Source organism: Ornithorhynchus anatinus, chromosome 4 (genome assembly GCF_004115215.2).
Source record: "Ornithorhynchus anatinus isolate Pmale09 chromosome 4, mOrnAna1.pri.v4, whole genome shotgun sequence".
NCBI classification, from domain to species: Eukaryota; Metazoa; Chordata; class Mammalia; order Monotremata; family Ornithorhynchidae; genus Ornithorhynchus; species Ornithorhynchus anatinus.
The window spans coordinates 96,938,304-96,962,018 of NC_041731.1; the positions used below are offsets into that span (position 1 = coordinate 96,938,304).

Genomic DNA, 23,715 nt, shown 5'->3' on the forward strand with positions numbered 1-23,715 from the left:
CTTAGTACAGCTCACAGTTAGTGCTTAACAAGTACCATTAAAAATAAAAGACCAAAAAGGGGTCAAATATGGCATTATGGTTTTGCATCGGGAGAACAGTGGTGGTGTTGACAGTGATGGAAAAGTGAGGAGGGAAGTTGAGTTTGTCTTTTTTGACAAATTGAGTCGAGAAGGAATGTGGCCTTGTGGTATGAGCACAGGCCTGGGAGTCAGAGGACCTGGGTTCTAATCCCGGCTCCACCATGCATCCGCTCTGTGACCCTGGGGAAGTCACAGCTTCTCTGGGCCTCGGTTCCCTCATCTGCAAAATTGTGATTCGATACTTGTTCTCCCTCCTACTGTGAGCCCCATGAGGGGCCTGATTATCTACCCCAGTGCTCAGTTCAGCGCTTGGTAATAATAATAATAATAATAATGGTGCCTAGTAAGTGCTTGACGAAGGGTATTATTGTTGTTGTTATACCAGTGGGTCATTTATGGAGCAGAAAGGTTGTAAAGCAGATGAGATGTCAGGATGGGTAAGGTAATAATAATAATAATGATACTGTTGGTATTTGTTAAGTGCTTACTATGTGCAGAGCACTGTTCTAAGCGCTGGGGTAGATACAGGGTAATCGGGTTGTCCCACGTGAGGCTCACAGTCTTCATCCCCATTTTCCAGATGAGGTCACTGAGATACAGAGAAGTTAAGTGACTTTCCCACAGTCACACAGCTGACAAGCGGCAGAGCTGGGATTCGAACCCATGACCTCTGACTCCCAAGCCCGGGCTCTTTCCACTGAGCCACGTTGTGCAGAAGTGGAAGATGAAACCATGTGAGCAGATAACCTCTTCAGGAAATGCAAATGGGGGAAAAAAGAGTTAACGGGCTTAAACTGAGCCTTTTGAGTAAAAGGGTCGGGAAAGGATGAAAAGCCAACAAAGGAGACCGAAAAGGAAGGATCAGCTAAGTAGGAAGAGAAACTTGGGAAATTTGTGGGGGGGGGGTCAGTAAAACAAAGGCTGGAAAGAATTTCTACAAGGAGGGAGCGGTCAACAGTATCCAAGGACTGGAACAAGTTCACTACACGAAGCTAATAGGTGAAGAGGACAAAATCCAGATGGCGAGGGGTCAAATGATGTTAGAAAGAAAGCAAAAGCAGTGGATCTCTACAGCATGATCGGGGAGTTTATGGAAAAACGGGAGCAAAGAGTTGGCGCAATAGCCGGAGAAACTGGTAAAATCGTTAGCGAGTGGCTCTTTATTAGTACGCGGAAAACCAGCTTGTCTGAAGACAAGGGGGAGAGCCATATGATGAGAGAGGTTGAAGGGGTTGCTTTAAAGGTTAACTAAGAAATCTAGTTTATTTCTGAGATTGCTAAATGCCTGAGGAATATTTCTTGGGTGCACTTTGACTCTTTTGGAATGTCGGTGTCATCATAATCCTGAAAGGGAGTGACTACGTATGGACTAGGCAGATTTCAAAGGGGTGAAAGTACAAAATGAAGCAACATTAACACTTATTTTGGAGGGCTTCTGACGCGTCATTCCCGAGAATCGAAATCTGTTCAATTCAAAGGGCTATGTGCTGCCCCCAATCCATTTACTCAACTCCCCTTTCCCTTTTCGAGCACTATTCTTTGTTTAAATAAACAAATGTGGAAGCATAAGTAAATCATCCTCCAAAGGGGGAGCAATTAGCCTTTAAGGAATTCACCCACAAAGCCAGATTAATTTAGAGCCAAAAAAAAAATTTGAGTTATTTCTTCTTTTTAAATGGTTTCTGTTAAGTGCTTACTATGTGCCAGGCACTATACTAAGCTCTGAGACAGATACAAGCTGATGAGGATGGACACAGTTTTAATCCCTATTTTACAGATGAGGTAACTGAGACACAGAGAAGTCGAGTGACTTACCCAAGGTCACACAACGGACGAGTGGTGGAGTCAGGATTATAACACGGGTCCTTCTGACTCCCAGGCCCATGGACTAGGTAACACTGCTTCTCTAGCAGAGTCCTAACCCTGCAACTGATTTCGGCCACCCCTAAAACTCTACTTCAGATGTATTTCTAGCCTTTCTGCTTCGAACGACTAGGTTAACAGCTAAGGTATGTATGTGGGGGAAGTTGTGGGTTGGAAGAACGTAAATAAGAGCCGTGCGTTCGTGCCAATCGCTCCCGTAGCAGAAATCCTCAGGAGTTCATTCATTCATTCATTCAATAGTATTTATAGAGCGCTTACTATGTGCAGAGCACTGTACTAAGCACTTGGAATGTTGCTTGATTTGATTTGATTTGATTAAAAAAGTGGCTACCAACCCCAAGTGCCTTGGGGGGATGGTCAGCTCTGAATCTCTGGAACCAATATTTCTATCCACTATCTTTACAAATTAAACTGTATTTTAGGTCCGTCCGTATGCACTTTTCTTCAGGGTTGTTACTAGTCCTTTTTTGCTCTGTAAGTCGGAGATGTTCTGATTGGCAACAGAACAAATAATATCTTTGAACTCAGGTCCTAGCTTTACAGCTACTTTCCAATGCATTTTTGTTTCTGGCCAACTCTCAATCATGGGTAATATTAAGGAAAGGATAGCATGAAAAACTGAATTCCATAAATTAAATAAGCCCCTTCTTTTAGGTAGTGGGGCTAGCCTTATCCTTTTCCAAAAATGAGTCATTTTTGCTTTTTTGTTTTTGTTTTAATGGCTTTTATTAAGTACTTACTATGGGCGAAGCACTGTACTAAGCACTGGGGTAGATATAAGGCTGGATGTAGTCCATGTCCCATGGGGACTCACAGTCTTCTTCCTCATTTTACAGATGAGGCACAGAGAAGCGAAGTAATAATAATAATAATGTTGGCATTTGTTAAACGCTTACTATGTGCAGAGCACTGTTCTAAGCCCTGGGGTAGATACAGGGTAATCGGGTTGTCCCACGTGAGGCTCACAGTCTTAATCCCCATTTTACAAATGAGGTCACTGAGGCACAGAGAAGTGAAGTGACTTGCCCACAGTCACACAGCTGACAAGGGGCAGAGCCAGAATTCGAACCCATGACCTCTGACTCCCAAACCCGGGCTCTTTCCACTGAGCCACGCTGCTTCCCAAGTGAAGTGACGTACCAAAGGCCACACAGCAGACGAGTGGTTGAGCTGGATGCAGAACCCAGGTCCTCTGACTCCCGGGCCTGTGATTTTTCCACTAGGGCATACTGATTCCCTTCTGAATTCAAAGTCTGTAGAGATAGCACATAGAAAACGTTTAATAAATTCCGTAATCATCATTGAAGAAAAGCAAGAACCCTGAAAAAGTCACACACAAGATAATGAGTCACTAGGTGATTGAAATGAAAGTAAAGAAAAAATGCATTATATAAATTCTCTCTAAAACATTTACAATTCATATATTAACCAAATTCAGAGTATTTCATTTAAAGAAAAAAACCCTATTCATTTTGGCTTCTTTTTCATTTGAAAAATTTATTGACAGGCAAAGTGTTGGGCTGATAGTGGTTGATAGAAAATGCTATAAAATTGGAGGAGTGAACTTTTTTTGGTATTAAGTGCTTATCGTGTGCCAGGCACTATACTAAATGCTGGGGTAGATACAAGCTAGTCCGCTTGGACCCAGTCCATGTCCCACATGGGGCTCCAGGTCCCGCCGCTTAGTATAGTGCCTGGCACATAGTAAGCACTTAACAAATGGCATCGTTATTAATCCCCATTTTACAGACGAGATAACTGCGCCCCAGAAGTTAAGCGATTTTTCCCAAGGTCACACAGCAGACAGGTAGCAGAGCCAGGTTTAGAACCCAGATGCTTCTGATTTATTTAAAGCTAGGCTATTCAATTCACAATATTTTAAACAATGCCTTCATTTATAAATGTCTGTTATAGTTGCGCTTCTCCGTTGTATGGCTAAAATCTGAAAATGGGAGGAGAAATAAATTAAAATATTGCTAGCGGTAGACCTGGATTTTTCGGGAAAAGAAAAAGAGCAAACACCAAGAGATTACTGTATTCGTTGAAGTGGATCCGCTGCCGTTCCATATATCTCAAGGTTCCGCTTTTTAAAAGGAAAATTGAAATATTTCTAATATTCCTTTCTGACATATTAGAATTTAAATTACATGTTCAGATGGAGTATTTTGAGACTGTCAGGCCACCTAGTGGAAAGTGGATTCATTTTGAAATTCCAGGAGTTAAAAGTCTGCGGAACTGAAGTGGCGCTGAGTCTTCTGTTTGGGTTTGTGATTTTGAAAGATGCCACAATAATAATAGTGATGATGATAACGATAATGATATTTGCTCAGTGCTTACTGTGTGTTAAGAACTGTACCACTTGCTGGGGTAGATACAAGATAATCAGTTGCTCTCACATGGGGTTCACTAAGTAGGAGGGAAATGGGTATCGAAACCCCACTTTACAGGTGAGGAAACTGAGGCACAGAGCAGTTGTCTCTTGCCCACGGTCACCAGCAGGCAAGTGGCAGGGCCGGGATTAGAACCCAGGTTATCTGTGTCCTAGTCCTCTGCTCTCTCCGCTAGGCCTCGGTGCACCTGGAATAATCTAACAAAAGCCAAGAAAACACGTTCCCTGCCCTCAAGAGACTTAAAATCTATTGGAAACGAGGTTGCCACGGTAATTAGAAATCACTCCTCTCTTATGTCTCCACCTGAACTCTAACATGAACAACCACACCGTTGTAGAACAGTCTCAGAACTTAATAAATTTACCAAGTAATTGCCAGAGCCCTCTATCATCATGCTGTTGATGGTCAGATTTTTTTTAAGGTCTAAAATAATACATCTTAGTCAGTCATTCGGTCGTATTTGTTCGATCGTATTTATTGAGCACTCAGTGTGTGCAGAGCACTGTACTAAGCGCTTGGAAAGTACAATACAGCCATCAAGAGAATCAATATCTGCTCACAACAGGCTCCCAGTCTAGAGGGAGGACGACAGACATCAATACAAGTAAACGGGTGTCAGTGTAAATAAATCGAATTACAGAAGTATATTTATATAAATAAGTGCTGTAGGGCGGGGAGGGGGGAAGCGAAAAGGGAGTGAGTTGCGGTGACGTGGAAGGGAGGGGGAGCTGAGGAAAAGCGGGGCTTAGTCTGGGAAGGCCTCTTGGAGGAAGTGACCCTTCAGTAGGGCCCTGAAGGGGGGAAGAGTGCTTGTTTGGCGGATTTGAGGAGGGAGGGAGGGCGTTCCAGGTCCGAGGAAGGACGTGGGCCTGGGGTCGACGGAGGGACGGGCGAGAACGAGGCACCGTGAGGAGGTGAGCGGCGGCCGAGGAGCGGAGTGTGCGAGAAGGAGAGAAGGGGGGTGAGGTGGGACGGGGCAAGGGGGAGTTTTCAAGCCAGTAGGGAGGTCCTGCTCCTTGCCCGTCTCCTGAATCTGTTGTGTCTCCTGAATCTGATGTGCTGTGAAGGTCAAGCTCTTTGTGCCAATGTGTAGTCTCAAACCCCACTAGGATTTTGCGAGTGTCCCAGCCGGTCGTATTCTCCGGTAGCAAAGATTTCTGCCACTAGTGGAGAGCAGTGAGTCTGGTGAGTCAGAAACAGCCTGCTCTAGGAGCAAGTTGAGGTGGGATCCCGAGCAAGAGATCGAGAGCTGTCACGTGTCGACTACCCAGATGTCAAAGGAACATTGGCTGGGAAAATTCAGGACAATTTAGGAAATGAGTGCGAATACTTGCAGTGAGCCGAACAGTACAACTTCATGAGCGCTTTTTCATAAAATTCTCCATGACGATTGCGCCAGCTTTAATTTCTTTGTGGAATCTTGAAACTGCTTCTTTCATCTCTGTTGTAAACACTTCAACAAATATGGAGGCTATCTTGGCTTTGAAATACATTATCACTTATTTTCTGTGGTCTTGTGAGCAAGCAGCTCGTCAAAATAAAAGGAGCTCCTCCATCTCTGTTTCTTTTGAAGGGATAGCAACATATATCCCACTCTTCCTCTACTTGATGTTCTACTTTTTCCGCTTTTATCAAAAATTCATTTTGTCTTTCTCTGTAGTAAGTTGAAGCTGTCATAACGGCAGGGAAAAGTTAAGAGTTATAAACTTTCTTTGGTATTTTATGCCAAAATCAGAGTGGGATTTGAATTTAAATATTCCTTTAATAGTAAGAAGCCTGAGCTTCCGACACAGCTTTTCCTTTTTAATCTTTACTTTTTCCCATGTAGATCACGGCTAACTTCTGCAGTGCGGAGCCCATAAATTGTAAGATGCCAACTGGAGAAATTCATCCTTTTAAATATGGTTTCTTGTCCATTTTTCTGCTCTTAGGTATTGTAGAACTCTGATTTGTAAATACAATTTTCCAGGTACCTTTTCAGTCTTCACAGATTGCTTCAAATTTCATCTGAGCATCTGGAGAAGTGGCTGTATCAGTTAATTGAAATTTCAACTACTATAAAACTATCTCTGAGGTGTATTTTAGAAGAATTTTCAGACCACAGAGGGACTCGGACATTGTTGACACCCAAATAAAACTGATTAGGATAGAAGGAAAAATTTACAGTAACGCAAATGCCAGCGGAAAGCTCCTCCTTGAGACCGAAAGCTCCTATGGGCAAGGAACATGTCTACCACTTCCTTCCTCCCTCTAAGCTCCTTCCTTCATGCCCTCCAGCGCCCTGAATTTCCTCCGACTTCCAGCTGCCTTTCCTTTATCGATAGCAGTGATAAGAATAATTGTGATACTTGTTAAGCCCTTTCTAGGCACTGAGCACTGGACTGAGTGCTGGGGTAGATGCAAAATAATCAAGTCGGGACACATTCCCCTTTTCATGGGACGTTTACAGTCTGGGAGGAAGAACAGGTGTTTAATCCCATTTCAGAGAAGCAGCGTGGCTCAGTGGAAAGAGCCCGGGCTTGGGAGTCAGAGGTCATGGGTTCTAATCCCAGCTCTGCCTCTTGCCAGCTGTGTGACTTTGGGCAAGTCACTTAACTTCTCTGTGCCTCAGTGACCTCATCTGTAAAATGGAGATTAAAACTGTGAGCCCCACATGGGACAACCTGAGCACCTTGTATCCCCCCCAGCGCTTAGAACAGTGCTTTGCACATAGTAAGCGCTTAACAAATACCACCATTATTATTATTATTTCACAGATGAGGAGACCGAATCCCAGGCCTGTGTTCTCTCTACAGAAGTGCCGCGTCTCAATTCTCTTCCCTTTCCTCCGAACAGCCGCCCCGTCGTCTTTTGGCCTCCTGTCCTTCAGAATTCCTTTCCCATTTTCTTCAGTTTGTCAATCAGTGGCATTTATTGAGTGCCTTCCAAGCACAAAGCATTGAACTCTTTCCTTGTAAGAGTACAAGAGAAGCGAAACTCATTTTCCTTGCCTTTTAATCTAAGGACAGCAAGAAACTATTTATAAAGAATGGAAGCAGGAATTCATTTATTCATTCAGTCGTATTTATTGAGCGCTTACTGGGTGCAGAGCACTGTACTAAGCGCTCGGGTAGTACAATTCAGCGATAAAGAGAGACATTCCCTGCCTACAAGTGGGTTTATAGTCTAGGAATATGCAGTCAGCATGAAGTAATTGAAAATTCAGTGAAATATGTGGTCTACACATAAGTGCCTGAAAACACGTCCGTACTAAGGGTGACCTTTGGGAATGACTTGACTCGGAGGGATTTGAATTCACCAGGGATGGAGTCGTGAACAAGGTGGTCGTGAACAAGGTGGAGTTTTAGGAGGTCTTTGAAACTGAGGTGAGCTGTGTTCTGGCAAACTTCAGACCTCCCATCCCCCATTATCAAAACGCCTTTCCTCTTTTCCTTTCAGATGCTTTCGGCTGTTTCCTAAGAATCCTTCCTCCACTTCTCGAAACCCCCCTCCGTACCTCTCTGGGTTCCCTGCCGTCTGGAATCCCAAAGAACGTTACTACTCTCTCAGTCCAGTATTAGTTCTTTGACAGTGACAAAGACTGTCACTTGGGAGACCTCTGACTTCCAAGCCCGGGCTCTTTCCACTGAGCCATGCTGCTTCCCATGTCTTCCCCTCGTCCTCCGCAGGCTTTGCATTCCCCTCTCAGGTCCGCATGAATTCTACTACCGCATCTGAGCTGCGAGAGGATCTGTGTTGAAATTTTTTTTCAAGGACCTAAAAACATCCGATATCGAATTCGTCCCCTGGTTGAACGGTCTTCATCCAAGATTGGTGGTGATTAAAAGCGTTGAAAATGGGAAGACCTACCTGATGAATAAAAACTAAACATTTGAAGCACATTATTATTATATTCTGATTTTTCCCTTAGAGCTTGATTAAGTGATTAAGTGATTAAGATCAAGTTCAAGTGGAGTGTGGCTCAGTGGAAAGAGCCCGGGCTTGGGAGTCAGAGGTCATGGGTTCGTATCCCGGCTCTGCCACTTGTCAGCTGGGTGACTGTGGGCAAGTCACTTCACTTCTCTGTACCTCAGTGACCTCGTCTGTAGAATGGGGATGAAGACTGTGAGCCCCACTTGGGACGACCTGATTACCCTGTATCTACCCCAGTGCTTAGAACAGTGCTCTGCGCATAGTAAGCGCTTAACAAATACCAACATTATTATTATTATAAAATTGAGAAAGATGTGTGGTAAACTGGAGATAGAATACCTGCACTCCCTCTTTCCCGGAGACTATCAATGACACATTTCCCAAAAATATGATACCTAATGGTCTTCATTTGTTGAAAGAACAGTCTTCATCCAAGATTGCTGGGGATTAAAAGCGTTGAAAATGGGAAGACCTACCTGATGGAAAAAAAAAAAATCTAAACATTTGAAGCACGTTATTATTATATTCTGATTTTCCCTTAGAGCTTGATCATAAAATCGAGAAAGATGTGTGGTAGAACATTTTTAAAGAATTCTCAAGAGCGTCCTTCAATCAGAAGTCACTCTCTTGAATCAAGGGCAGAAGCAAAGTTGCTCTGAACACGTGATACGGTGGAATTGTTCTTGTGTTTTAATTATTATAGCTCATGAGTGGTCGTGGGAATTCCTTTTGTGGAGGCGGGTTTTGTATGACATTTTTAGATGTGAAGAAAAGGGAAAGCACAGTGTAGGAAATGAAGCTGAACGAGAAGGAGCATAAATCAACCATAAACTTCTCAGGCTACCTTTCCCTCTTTGTAACTTAAAAAATACATTTCCGCTTTCCAGAAATATTTGATGGAATGCACAGTTCTTTATTTGCATACGCTTCACTGACCCATAACTTCCTGGTGTCGGTGATTTTTCTAGTCACATTGCTTCAGAGCATGCAGGTTTACGACTTGCTGTGTGATCTCTGTGAGCTGGAAAGACTCAAAACATATGGCAGATCAGATGTTAGACTTGGGGGAAATCAAAAATTAAATTCTCTCAAGAGCCGTTTAGAGGCTGCTCTGCTATATATTTTATGTGATGCGTGTGTGTTCGTGTTCGGGGAGATGCTACCTGGGGATGAGGATCTGAGCAAAAATGCCTTTAAAATGGAACCCTTTGTTTTCTGATTCGAAACTTTAAAGTCTGTCCGGTTTAGAGCGGATCGTAGAAATTGTAAGGGAAGCTTGCCTGAAGCCAGAAGATTTTGAAAAACACTTTCCTATGAGCCAAGGGAAAATGTGTCAGATACATATATTCCTCAAGACATTTTCTCCTTTGAGTTTGGAAAGGATTTCCGGTCAAGTAGGCATTGTAACCATTCAATCAATCGTTCAGCGATATTTATTGAGTTTTACTGTGTGCAGAGCCCTGAACGGAGCACTGGGGAGAGTACGGTAGAGCTGGTGGACCCCGTCCCTGTCTTCAGTCTAGCTGGGAAGACACATTCAAATAAATTAAAGGAGAGGGAAGCTGCAGAGTGTATGTTCATAAATGCTGTTGGAACGGCGAAGGGGGGAATAGCGAAGTGCTTAGGGATTCGATTCCCGGCTCTGTCACTTGTCAGCTGCGTGACTGTAGTCAGGTCACTTAACTTCTCTGCGCCTCAGTTCCCTCATCTGTAAAATGGGGCTTAGGACCGTGAGCCTCACGTGGGACGGTCTACCCCAGCGCTTAGAACAGTGCTCTGCACATAGTAAGCGCTTACCAAATACTAACGTTATTATCGTTATTCCAGAGAAGGGAGGGAGAGATGAAAAGTCAGTCGGGGAAGGCTTTCCCGAAAGAGGTACGATGTTAGTAGGACTTCGAAGATGGGGAGAGTGGTAGTCTGTCGGACGTGAAGGGGGAGGGAATTCCAGGGAGGAGGGAGGGTGCGATCAAGGGGGTCAGTAGCGAGAGAAACCAGGTCAAGGCAGAGTAAGTAGGTGGATGGTGGAGGAGTGACGTGGACCAGCTGGGATAAGGCGAAAGAGAAGTGAGGATAGGACGGAGAGAGGGAGTTGACCGAGTGTTTAAAAGCCAAAAAATGAATGAGAATGAAAGACTGGGACCCCAGGTTCATCAAATCTAGCAGTTGACTTAGTTGGTTCCAGCCCAAACCCTTGTAAAGCAAAAACCTCTTGCTGGAGAGAGAACCTCCCTGCTGGCTCCCGGCCCAGACCTTGGGTGTGGTTAGGTTATAAATGGGGTAGGAGGCGTACGCGTGTGCTGGGATCTTGGCCCGATTTCCGCTCCTACAGAGAGTTAGTGCTGTGATTCTTGCCAGGACAAAGGGTTTCAGGTGAATTGCTTAAGGAAAGAGAATAAATACATTTTTATCCAACGATATATTGCGCTTTCATGCATTCAGTCATATTTATTGAGCGCTTACTGCGTGCGGAGCACTGCAATAGTAATAATAATGTTGGTATTTGTTAAGCGCTCACTATGTGCAGAGCACTGTTCTAAGCGCCGGGGTAGATACAGGGGAATCAGGTTGTCCCACGTGAGGCTCACAGTCTTAATCCCCATTTTACCCATGAGGTAACTGACGCACAGAAATGTTAAGTGACTTGCCCACAGCACACAGCTGACAAGTGGCAGAGCCGGCATTCGAACCCAAGGCCTCTGACTCCCAAGCCCGGGCTCTTTCCACTGAGCCACACTGCAATGTACTAAGCTCTTGGGAGAGTACAATACAGCAACAGACATATTTCCTGCCCTCAGTGAGCTCTCACTTTCCTCTGTAGGTATCCAAGAAATTAAAATGTTAATCCACTAGTGTGCCCATTTTCAAAGGGACTTTTTACCAAGGTGGCGTCCTTACTGTGAGCCCGTCAATGGGCAGGGACCGTCTCTACCTGTTGCCGAATTGTCCATTCCAAGCGCTTAGTACAGTGCTCTGCACATAGTAAGCGCTCAATAAATACTATCGAATGAATGAATAGTAAGTGCTCTGCACATAGCGCTCAATAAATACTGTTGAATGAATGAATTTTTTTAAGTATGTGCAGACTTCAGCCTTTTTGAATTATCAGTCATCTCATTTCCAGTTTTACCCTCCTACTTTTTTTTAACAGTAGTTGTACAGCACTTACTATGTTCCAGGCACTGTACTAAGTGCCAAGGTAGATTCAAACTCATTCACTCATTCGGGTGTATTTACTGAGCGCTGACTCTCTGCAAAGCACCGTACTAAGCACCTGGGAGAGTACAAAATAACAAGAAACAGACCCATTGCCTGGCCACAACGAACTTACCGTCTGGAGGTCTCGAAGCTAATCAGGTTGGACACGGTCCATGATCCACATGGGGCTCACCATCTTAACCTGCATTTTACAGATGAGGCAACTGAAGCACAGGGAAGTTAAGTGCCCAAGGTCACCCAGCAGACAAGTGGTGGATCTGGGATTATTTATTAATGAGATGTACATCACCTTGCTTCTATTTATTGCTATTGTTTTAATGAGATGTCCATCCCCTTGATTCTATTTATTGCTATTGTTTTCGTCCGTCCGTCTCCCCCGATTAGACCGTGAGCCCTTCAGTGGGCAGGGACTGTCTCTATCTGTTACCGATTTGTCCATTCCGAGCGCTTAGTAAGTGCTCTGCACATAGTGAGCGCTCAGTAAATACTATTGAATGAAATACTCTTGAATGAATTAGAACCCAGACCCTCTGATTCCCAAGTCCCTGTGCCTTTTGCACCCTACACTAACACCGCACTTCTGTATTTATTCATATATCTGTAATTCTGTTTATTTCTATGGATGCCTGGTTACAGGCAGGGACAGATGGTAGGGATGATGTTAAGCTAGAACCAGCAGGATTTGACGCAGGGATCTGCACACAGTAAGCGCTCAATAGATACACTTGAATGAATGGTGACCGAACATGTGGGTTAAAGGAGAGTGGTGAGTCGAGGTATAGGTGGGCTCTGCCCCCGTGACTTGGCTGAGAGTGTTCCTGAAACAGCAGATAGAAGGAAAGAGAGACAGAGAGAGAGAAGGTGGTATTTGTTAAGCGCTTAATATGTGCAAAGCACTAGTTCTAAGCACTGGGGGGATACAAGGTGATCAGGTTGTCCCACGTGGGGCTCACAGCCTTCATCCCCATTTTCCAGAAGAGGGAACTGAGGCCCAGAGAAGTGAAGTGACTTGCCCACAGTCAGCTGACAAGCGGCAGAGCCGCGATTCGAACCCATGACCTCTGACTCCCAAGCCTGGGCTCTTTCCACTGAGCCACGCTGCTTCTCTAGGTTCCATGGTTAACAGAGCGTTTAGTGAGTGTGAATTCTTCAGTTGGGTTCTGTGGGGAATAATCAGACTGGTTCATTCCCTGGTTTACGTGGGGCGTGGTGTTTCAGAAACTTTCAATTTCTTATTCTGAAAATTTCTTTAGCATTTTCCAATCTCTGAAAACCGCCTTCTGTCCGAGCTACTTACTTGAAAAATTTGTAAATGATTGAAAACGGCTATCGTGAAATATCTTTTATGTAAAATATCAAAAGTTATGAGGAATGAGCTTTCAGTAGATGATAGAGAAGCGGCATGGCTCAGTGGAAAGAGCCCGGGCCTGGGAGTCGGAGGTCATGGATTCAAATGCCGACTCAGCCGCTTGTCAGCTGTGTGACTTTGGGCAAGTCACTTCAGTTCTCTGGGCCTCAGTTACCTCATCTGGAAAATGGGAATGAAGACTGTGAGCCCCACGTGGGACAACCTGATCACCTTGTATCCTCTCCAGCGCTTAGAACAGTGTTTTGCACAGAGTAAGCACCTAATAAATGCCATCATTATTTTGCAAATCGATAGGAAATCCGAACCGGTTATCCACCGGAATGGGGGAATTTCAGTAAGTACTGATGAGCTCAGTTCTTTCCAGCCATTTCATTCATTCATTCCGCCCCGGGGATGACTGTCTTCCTCTTAAAAGCGAAACAAAACAAAACAAAAAACCCCACCAAGCTACAAAGAGGTACTTGTCTTATGCCGTCGAGTCGTTTCCGACCCGTAGCGACACCACGGACGCATCTCTCCGAGAACGCCCCGCTCTCCGTCTGCATTCCTTCTGGTAGTGGATCCACAGAGTTTTCTTGAGAAAAATCCAGAAGGGGTTTACCATTCCTGCCTTCCATTTAGTAAACTCCAGTCTCCGCCCTCGACTCTCTCCCGTGCCGCCGCTGCCCAATACGGGGGAATTTTGACTTGTAGCCGATGGCCTTCCACTCGCTAGCCACCGGCCGAGCTAGGAATGGAACGGCCGGGCCTCTGCTCGACTCTCCCTCCCCTAGCCGAGACTGGTAGAGGACTGGAAACTCTCCAGGTGCCACCCTGAGAGGGAAACAGAGGCACTAGAGACGATCAATGCTTTATTTCGAGAGGAAAATCCTGCAATCCCAAGTTAAAACAGTAACATACCTAGAAAAAGAACCTTTTTTTGGTTTAAGTTCTTGGATCAGAGATCTGTAAAATCCTTCCTGAGCCAAGGCGTTGTAGTAAGCTGTAACAAGAAAACTTCAAGTTTAGATTTTAATAATGTATATTGTGTTACTAACGCATCATTTTAAAACCAGTATTTTTCCTTTCGTAGATTGAGAACCAAGCCTAATTTTCAAAGATGCTGAATTCAAAAGAGTGCATGTTTTCGTTTAACAGTTTGTTTTTTGACGGACCAGATGAATCGGAAACGTAAGTCTGCTTCATAAAATTATGTTCTTTTTTCAATTTCAGCCTCCGACTTAGAAAAAATTTAGCAGATGACTATCCCCCAAATAGATAAATATTTGGTAAATATACAAATTGTACTCGCAACTATCAGAATTGTAACATCTCAGATTGAGAATATTACTAATTAAAATATTTTATTGGGGTAAATAGTGAACATGTAGATTGAGGATTATTCTTTTTAACCTGGATTATTTTCTTTGGGCTCTGATAGGTATCTTAACAGTGAAAAAACAAGTTGGTATCTTCCACCACCTCCACTGATTTCTGAAATTCCAGACACTCAAACGTTGAAGGAAGAATTGAGAGCACTGAATCCATCGGGTACAATATCATCTAGTCTTAAAAGATGATTTCATTAAGTAAAAAATAATTCTTAAACCTTAAGAAACATAGTCTATACAAATAACAGTTTGCATTTAGTTCTGAAAACTTTCCTGTTTCCCTCGAAAACCTGAATTTCTATAAATAAATTTTCATTATTTATCTGTAAATTTTATTTTCTATTACTCATTCTAACTCATTTTGTTAACCATTCTAAGGATTTCCTGTGTGCATTAAAGTGTTTTAGGGTCTCTGGGGTTATCAGCAGAGAAGCAGAGTGTAGAGCACAGGCCTGGAAGTCAGAAGGACCTGGGTTCTAATCCTGACTCCACCATTTGTCTGCTGGGTGACCTTGGGCAAGTCAAATTCACTTCTCTGTGCCTCAATTACCTCAGAATTCTTCTTCTATAAAATGTGGGGCAGAAATTGTGTCCCATCTCATAAGCTTGTGTCTACTGCAATGCGTAGCACATGGTGAGTGCTTAATAAATGCAATAATTATTTTAATACACAAATCTACCATGTTTTCCTTCATTTTCTTAAGGGTGGTAACAATGCCCAGTGGAAGGAGCATTGGATCTTGAGTCAGGAGATCTAAAGTGCGGCCTAGTGGATAGAGCATGGGCCTGGGGAGCCGAAAGACACGGGTTCTAATCCCGGCTCCGCCGCTTGTCTGCTTATGACCTTGGGCAAGTTCCCTCATCTGTAAAATGGGGATTAAGACTGTTAGCTCCATGTGGGACAGGGACTGAGTCCAACCTGATTATCTCGTATCTACCGTGTCTGTGTCTGGCACATAGTAAGCGTTTAAATATCATTTAAAAAAATCCAGTATTGCCACTTGCCTGTGGAGTGACTGTGGACCAGTCAGTTACTCCTCCCCCACCAGCCTCCCTGCGACTCAGTTTCCACTTCTGTAAAATGGGATCTGCTGTCCCTATCTTTTAGATTCTGACATCTGAGTGGCATAGGAGGTGTAACTTAATGTTGGTATTTGTTAAGCGCTTACTACGTGCAGAGCACTGTTCTAAGCGCTGGGGGAGATACAGGGGAATCAGCTTGTCCCACGTGGGGCTCACAGTCTTAATCCCCATTTTACAGATGAGGTCACTGAGGCACAGAGAAGTTAAGGGACTTGCCCACAGTCACACAGCTGACAAGTGGCAGAGCCGGGTGACTCTGGGGGGGGGTCCCTCAAGGTTCACTTCTGGGTCCCCGTCTATTCTCCATCTCCACCCACTCCCTTGGAGAACTCATTGGCTCCCATCGCTTCAACTACCATCTCTATGCGGATGAGAAGAGAAGCAGTGGGGCTCAGTGGAAAAGGTCCAGGCTTGGGAGTCAGCGGTCATGGGTTCGAACCCCCGCTCTGCCACTTGTCAGCTGTGTGACTATGGGCAAGTCACTTCACTTCTCTGGGCCGCAGTTCCCTCATCTGTAAAATGGGGATGAAGACTGTGAGCCTCACGTGGGACAACCTGATTACCCTGTATCTACCCCAGCGCTTAGAACGGTGCTCTGCACATGGTATGCGCTTAACAAATGCCAACATTATTAAGATACCCAAATCTACATATGCTCCCCTGATCTCTGTCCCTCTCTCCAGGCTCGCATCTCCTACTGCCTTCAAGACATCTCTCCTTGGGTGTCCTCCCGTCACCTCAAATGTAACACATCCAAAACAGAGTTCCTTACCGTAATAATAATAATAATAATAATAATAATGTTGGTATTTGTTAAACGCTTACTTTGTGCAGAGCACTGTTCTAAGCGCTGGGGTAGATACGGGGTCATCAGGTTGTCCCACGTGAGGCTCACAGTTAATCCCCATTTTCCAGATGAGGTAACCTTCCCACCCAAACCCCATCCTCTCCCTGACTTTCCCATCACCGTAGATCGGTCGGTTAATGGTATTTATTGAGCACTTATTGTGTGCAGTTGAGTTGGTAGAGACAATTCCCTGCCCTCGAGAAGCTTACAGTCGAAGCTGTCGTGTTGGAGCTTGTTGTAATATGAATCCCAAATAATGACATGTAAGTCTTGGAAAAAAATATTTAGAAAACATCAGCCCCTTTACTGCTTGCCGTGCGCCTCAGTTACCGGTAGAAAATTCTCTAGGGATTTTTCTTGTTCAGCATTCCATAATTATTTTTAAAAATTGGTCTCCTGGAGGAGAATATAAGAAAGATCATCTTTCTTTTTGCAGACCAGGAAGAAAACCAGAGAAGGTTTTTCATAACTAATGAAAATACAGATTGTATATCACCAACGCAAGAGTCTCAGTTGTACATTTCCCCTAACAAGTACGAAGAAATTGAACAGAATTTAGGAGAGAGACATAAAGGTGATTTGCCACTTACTTCTTCCAAGCTGACTTACAACTATGTCCAAGATAAATATGAAAATCAGAAGAGTACTCTGTCACAACTGGAGAGAAATTATCCAAATACAACATTAATGGATTTTCCAGGAGAAGATAAGAATCGGAGCGCTACATTCCCAAAAAGGTACAGGTCGCTATAATTAATTCTCTTAAAGTTCAATATAATTCTAACGATAATACTTTTGATTTTATACTTATCCAGAGGAAAGTGCTTTTTAAGACCCTATTATTAGCTGTTGAATTATTTAGCCACATAGAAATTTGAATGTGAAATTGCTTTTGGTAAAATAAAATAGGATTTGATAGGTCCTCAAGGAAAAGCCATTTCATTCATTCATTCTGCCCTTGGGATGGCTGTCTCCCTTTTAAAAACAAAACAAAACAAAACAAAAAGCCCCATACCGGAGTCTAAAATCAATCTTCTTTCATGAAATTCCCATCTTCTAATTTCCTGCTCTTTCTTAGGCTAAATAACAATCAGCTCTTTCAGTGCGGCCGACTCGAAAAAACATGATGATGATGATGACGATGACGTCTGTTAAGCATCTTCTAATTTCCTGCTCTTTCTCAGGCTAAATAATAATCAGCCCTTTCAGTGCGGCCTAGTCGAGAAAACATGATGATGACGACGATGGTATCTGTTAAGCGCTTACCTTGTGCCAAGCGCCGGAATAGATAGAAGGTTACCAGGTTGTCCCACATGGGGCTCACAGTCTTAAGCCCCAGATGACTGAGGCCCGGGGATGTTAAGTGACTTGCCCCAAGTCACACAGCTGACAAGCGGCGGAGCCGAGATTAGAACCCACAACCTCCGACTCCCCAGCCCGGGCTCTTTCCACTGAGCCACGCCGCTTCTCGTCTGGGAGTAAAGAAACATCCCAGCTCTCTGCCACTGACCTTCTATGCGACCATAGACAGTGGACAGGTTTCTTTACCCCTCTTGGGCCCAGTGTTTTATGTGAGCGTGAACTATCTACTATCTTAGATGATGAGACCCGTGTAGCACAATCCAACTCTCTTTTATCTACCTCAGTTCTCAGCACGATGACTTTTGGGATATAATAATGTTGGTATTTGGTAAGCGCTTACTATCTGCACGAGCACTGTTCTAAGCGCTGGGGTAGATACCGGATAATCACGTCGTCCCACGTGAGGCTCACGGTCTTAATCCCCATTTTACAGATGAGGTCACTGAGGCACAGAGAAGTGAAGTGACTTGCCCACAGTCACACAGTTGACAAGTGGCAGAGCCGGGATTTGAATCCATGACCTCTGACTCCCAAGCCCGGGCTCTTTCCACTGAGCCGCGCTGCTTCCATTTTTACACCTAGCTGCCCCGTGCCGTTTTTCTACTTCTACTTATTTTAGACCCAGAGACGTGAAACCGTCTTGCTCAAAAGAGCCTGCGTGCGTGTCCGGAGCAAGTGGGCATCCCCCTGGGCGTTTTCTTCCAATGCCTGGACCTCGTCCTGGCAGTCCCTTCTAGAGTCACCTGCCGATGAACACTGAGAAAGCTGTTTCAAATTGCAAGAAATTATTTTTTGAGAGAGCAATGTCCTTCTTCCAGTTTACAGTCTAGAGCGGGTTTTAGGGGAAAGGTTCATTTCCATTAATGGATGCAAATTACCGGGAAATTTAGACCTCTAACACACATTACTTTGAATTGTTTGGGAACTTTGGCCGAAGTGTTCGATCACCTTAAATATGTAGATAATTTAAATATGTAGATAATATGTAGAGATTATCTGTTGCCGAATTGTACATTCCAAGCGCTTAGTACAGTGCGCTGCACATAGTAAGCGCTCAATAAATACTACTGAATGAATGAATGAATGAATGAATGAATAATTTGGACCAGACCTCAATTTTTTTGTTTGCATTTTCTAGATAATTTACCTTGTAGGCCTAAAGGTTGACCGCATAACTGATAATTCCTGGAATTTCTGACAACCATTGGCATGCTCTATCAAATTTCAGGACACTTAAAAATTATAAATATGCGTATTAAAATAGATCTGTGTGTTTTGCAGATTGTTTGAAGCATCTAACTATACCAGTGAAAATGTGGAATATGAGAGTCCTACTATGAATTTTCATATCAGCTCAATGAAAGATTCTGAAACAGAGGTGAAAGAAGAGTTATGGAGAGGGAGTAATACTAAAAAGGCCCTCCAGTATTCATATTTGAATCCACTCCGTGCCAAGCATATTCTTCCCGATTCTGAAACTGGAGATGATATTTTCAAAACCCAATCATTTAAAGAGGCTTCAAAGTCATTTTGTCCACTAGGTAATCTCAATGGCTTCCGTAATTTGTTTCATAGAAAAACGTTCCCATCAATCGGATGTAGAGATACTGATAGATGCGGTGAAAGGCAAAAATTGTATTTCTTCGACGCCCACCTTTCCAGTTGCATGTTTTTCCTGATTTCTCCCAGTATTTTGTATAAGACCACAATCTTGGTCTTAGTCTTGGTGTCTACTTGAATTCGTGACCATAAATTAGCACAGGTTTCAGATAGAAAAATATTGATTTTTGGCTTCTATACATCCGTTCCCTTTTTCACTTTCTTTTTAGGAGCAGTGGGAAAAGATCTATGCAGATTGCGGTCCGTTTCAGAAATCCGTATCCTTCGATGCGTTTTACAAGTTTTTTATTCGTAAAACGATCACTGAAAAATATTTGATTTAGCCTCCTTGTGTTCTGGGGGACTTGTGTATCTGATTTTCGATTAATAACCGAAACAGGGATGTAGGATGCAGAGCTTGGGAGGCGGCATTTTGTAAAAAATTCCGTTGATGGCTATGTCCGCCCAGGGCGAGGTTCATTTCTGAAAAAGATGCCTTTATGAAAAAGACCTCTTCTCTTGACCAGAAATTTTCACGGGGCAAGTCTGACCTTTATCAGCATTCATTCCATCGAATTTACTGAGCCCTTACCTTGTGCAGAGCACTGTACTGAGCACTTGGGAAAGTACAGAACAACAATTAGCAACGACGGTGAGCTGCCAGACCCGGGAGGGGCAGCGCTTTTATTAGCTGTCACATTAATTAGTTCATTTTCAACCCTCACGACGACCCCGTGAGGTAGGGACACAAGGCAGATGCTGTTATCCCCATTTTACAGATGTGGAAACTGAGGTACAGTTAAATGATTCGGCCACGGTCGTAAAGGAGGCTGACAGCACAGCTCGGGCTCGAACCTGGGTCCTCCGGCTTCTAGACTGAGTTGTGCTGTTAGCCTGCCAAGTTACCTTGGGTTAGTCACTTCCCTGCCCGTTATAGAAGTGTCTGTGGGGAGCTGACCCGCAGACAGGGTTAATTTCGGAGTCATGGACTCCAGATATCACTCGGGGTACACTGAGGACAGCACCCTCCATCTAACTACCAGAGAACCTGTTGGGTATTTCCAGGCCAAGTCCCAGACTTCTGCTGTGCCGTTGCCCTGAGCTTCCTCGGGTCATTCCTCAAAGCCCAAGCAGGCTGGCAACCCCGTAATGAGCGTCACCCGAAACCCACAGCGTCGGCAGGTGGGCTCATTCTTTCGTTCGTTCATTCAATGGTATTTATTGAGCGCTCACTATGTGCAGAGCACTGTACTAAGCGCTTGGAATGGACGGTTCGGCCACGGATAGAGACCGTCCCTGCCCCGTGATGGGCTCACAGTCTGAACCACTTGCCAGCTGTGTGACTGTGGGCAAGTCACTTCACTTCTCTGGGCCTCAGTGACCTCATCTGGAAAATGGGGATTAACTGTGAGCCTCACGTGGGACGACCTGATTACCCTGTATCTCCCCCAGCGCTTAGACCAGTGCTCGGCACATAGGAAGCGCTTGACAAATGCCAACATTATTATTAATGAAGGAAAAGCATATTTCACATTGATTGATTGATTTCTTAACGGTATCTTAAGCTGCACAATTTAGGAATATTTTCAAAGAATTCCCCTATTTCAACTATATTCAGTCCAAGGCTTTGGATGATGTAAGTATAGGATTTTTCTTTAATTTGAACTTACTTTGTCTCGTTCGTCCGGTTTTGTGGGGCTTTAAATTTGGCAATGGTTTTATCCTTTTGTTCTATTTTATTATGGAGGGCACTTTTGTTAAATGATATATCACCGTATCAAACTGTAGAGACAGTTATAGAGACGTATCACGGAATAATTACATAGGTGCTTCTGGCCCAGCTGATTTTCAACTGCCTCACCCAAAATATTTCTGGGATTTTTTTTTTTTTGGCAGAATTAATGACTATTACTTCAAAAGGTTTCAATGTAGATAATCAATTTAAAAATTCTTTTTTAGATTTTTTACTCTGACAGGAATTTTGTGATTTCTGCTCCAACTGGTTCTGGGAAGACCGTGATATTTGAACTAGCCATAACGAGGTTATTAATGGAACTACCTATGCCATGGCTGAATATTAAAATAGTTTACAGTAAGTATAGTAACTCCTTCAAAATGCTATCGAAATGTGTGTGTGCTAGAAAAGTGTTTTTCCACATTCCTTCCTTATCTTCCTCAAGTTGTCCGTGTACACATCTCATCAGTTGCCACGACTTGTTTGTGCAGTATTATAGCTCTCTAATTTAGAGCTGGAAAAACCGAGATATAGAAAAGTTAGGAAATTCCATCTTTATTAGAGCGCAAGAAATGTCATTTCTGATCGTACCAAAGGCTCAACCACTCCTGCATGTGTAGCAATGGCAGTCGGATTCTTGAAGGAACAGTGTACTGGACTCCCTCCTGGCCATCCAACCTAATGTTTGGGGCTATCTAATATTCCTATCTTTCTCCTCTACATCTTTAACAGTCCCCCAAGTAACCCATTATGGACAGAACCTACAGGTATTACCCCTCTTTCCCCTCCCCTCAGCTAAGCCCCCTTTCCCTCCGCTTCTCCCCCTTCCCCCTTCCTCTCCCCTCTGCGCTGTGCTCATTTGTATACATTTTTATTACCCTATTTATTTTGTCAATGAGATGTGCATCCCCTTGATTCTATTTATCGTGATTACGTTGTCTTGTTTTTGTCCGTCCGTCTCCCCCGATTAGACCGTGAGCCCGTCATTAGGCAGGGATCGTCTCTATCCGTTGCCCAGTTGTCCATTCCAAGCGCCTAGTACGGCGCTCTGCACATAGTAAGCGCTCAGTAAATACTACTGAATGAATGCCTACTCAACCCCCTTTGGTAGCAAATTCCAATATTCCCTGTTTGGGTGAAGGAAGGTTTTATTTTGTTTGGTTGGAAGCTACCCTCGCCACACTCCATTGAGTATATCCGTGTTCTAGAATTGGGAGAGCTGATAAAGAGCCCTGTCGCATCCTTAACCCCTCTCAGGGTGGCACCTGGAGAGTTTCCAGTCCTCTACCAGTCTCGGCTACGGGAGGGAGAGTCGAGCAGAGGCCCGGCCGTTCCATTCCTAGCTCGGCCGGTGGCTAGCGAGTGGCAGGCCATCGGCTACAAGTCGAAACTCACCCGTGCCGGGCAATAGGGGCACGGGAGAGAGTCGAGGGTGGAGATTCAAGTTCACTGCGTGGAAGGAGGCAACGGTAAACCGCTTCCACATTTTTCCCAAGGAGACTCTCCGGATCCACTACCGGAACGATTGCGGACGGAGAGCGGGGCGTCCCGGGAGAGACGTGTCCGTGGTGTCGCTTCGGGTGGGAAACGACTCGACGGCGTAAGACAGGGGAAGACACATCCTTAACGATTTTGCAGATCTGAATCAGGGCTGCTCTGGCTCCGTCTTTTAATTCCGAGGAGCCTAATCGTTTCTGTCTGTCCTTGTAGAGAAACCTCTCCTTGCCCTGATCCCATATGTTATTGAGAAATTCGCACTGACCCTATAGCTATTAGAGCAAAAAACTACCTGTTATAGATGTCAATATCGCTTCTTCAAGAGCTATTTTGTAGGACAGTCACCAAGGTTGCCGGCCTGTCAGTGTCATTCTGTATTTATCTGCCATGTCTCTTTTTTTAATTGTGCTTTCCCTTCGTTATAATAATAATAATAATAATAATAATGTTGATATTTGTTAAGCGCTTACTATGTGCAGAGCACCATTCTGAGCACTGGGGCAGATACAGGGTAATCCGGTCGTCCCGCGTGAGGCTCTCAGTCTTCATCCCCATTTTCCAGATGAGGGAACTGAGGCACCAAGTGAAGTGACTTGCCCACAGTCACACACAGCTGACATGCGGCAGAGCCGGGATTCGAACCCATGACCCCCGACTCCCAAGCCCGGGCTCTTTCCACTGAGCCACGCTGCTTCGTTATACCTCAGGCTCTTAATATAGTGCAGTTCCTTGGGAGCGTTGAATTTTGAAAGGTTTGGAAAGCAGCAATCCAAGTGCCCCCCTACTATAACCCTAAATTATTTCCTTCAGCCGTAAGTATTTTCACATACCGGGTCAGAGGGTTTCTTAACCCCTCCCAGTCCTCCCCCGCCCTCGTTACTGGTCACACAACCATCGTCGACTACGTCAGCTGTGAGTGCATGATGTATCATCGGATTTTATATATTTTCATCCCAAACTGGGATGAGCAGTAGTAACAGAATTGAACAAGTGCTTACTGTGTGCAGAGCACTGTACCGAGCGGTGGGAGAGAATATGTGGGTGGGAATTAGACACAGCCCCGGTCTCTTGGGGGCTTAGAGTCAAAGAGTATGTCTGTGTTTCCTAGTCACATATTTTAGAAGTGTGTGAGTATTATTAGGGAATCGGTATTATTTCGAAAACTTGTAACCTGCCTGTTTATTGCCTCGATTCTATTTACTGCTAATGTTCTCGTCCGTCCGCCTCCCCCGATTAGACCGCAAGCCCGTCAAGGGGCAGGGACCGTCTCTATCTGTTACCCATTTGTCCATTCCAAGCGCTTAGCCCAGTGCTGTGCACAGGGTAAGCGCTCAATAAATACTATTGAATGAATGAATGAACAAATG

The 23,715-nt window shown here is 44.3% G+C and overlaps 1 protein-coding gene across 2 annotated transcripts in view; it reads left to right on the plus strand.

The window, feature by feature from the left end:
- The window catches only part of HFM1 (helicase for meiosis 1), a 112,654-nt gene that overhangs the window by 15,662 nt on the left and 73,277 nt on the right, over positions 1-23,715 (plus strand). For both annotated transcript variants that reach the window (XR_003759058.2, XM_029064210.2), the window contains exons 2-8: positions 13,928-14,025; positions 14,276-14,385; positions 16,592-16,892; positions 18,799-19,058; positions 19,347-19,394; positions 20,682-20,752; positions 21,076-21,208. Coding sequence is in view for 1 of the 2 variants with exons in the window: in XM_029064210.2 (XP_028920043.1) it covers positions 13,955-14,025; positions 14,276-14,385; positions 16,592-16,892; positions 18,799-19,058; positions 19,347-19,394; positions 20,682-20,752; positions 21,076-21,208 (994 nt within the window). In the remaining variant the exon portion in view is untranslated. The remainder of the gene's footprint in view (positions 1-13,927; positions 14,026-14,275; positions 14,386-16,591; positions 16,893-18,798; positions 19,059-19,346; positions 19,395-20,681; positions 20,753-21,075; positions 21,209-23,715) is intronic.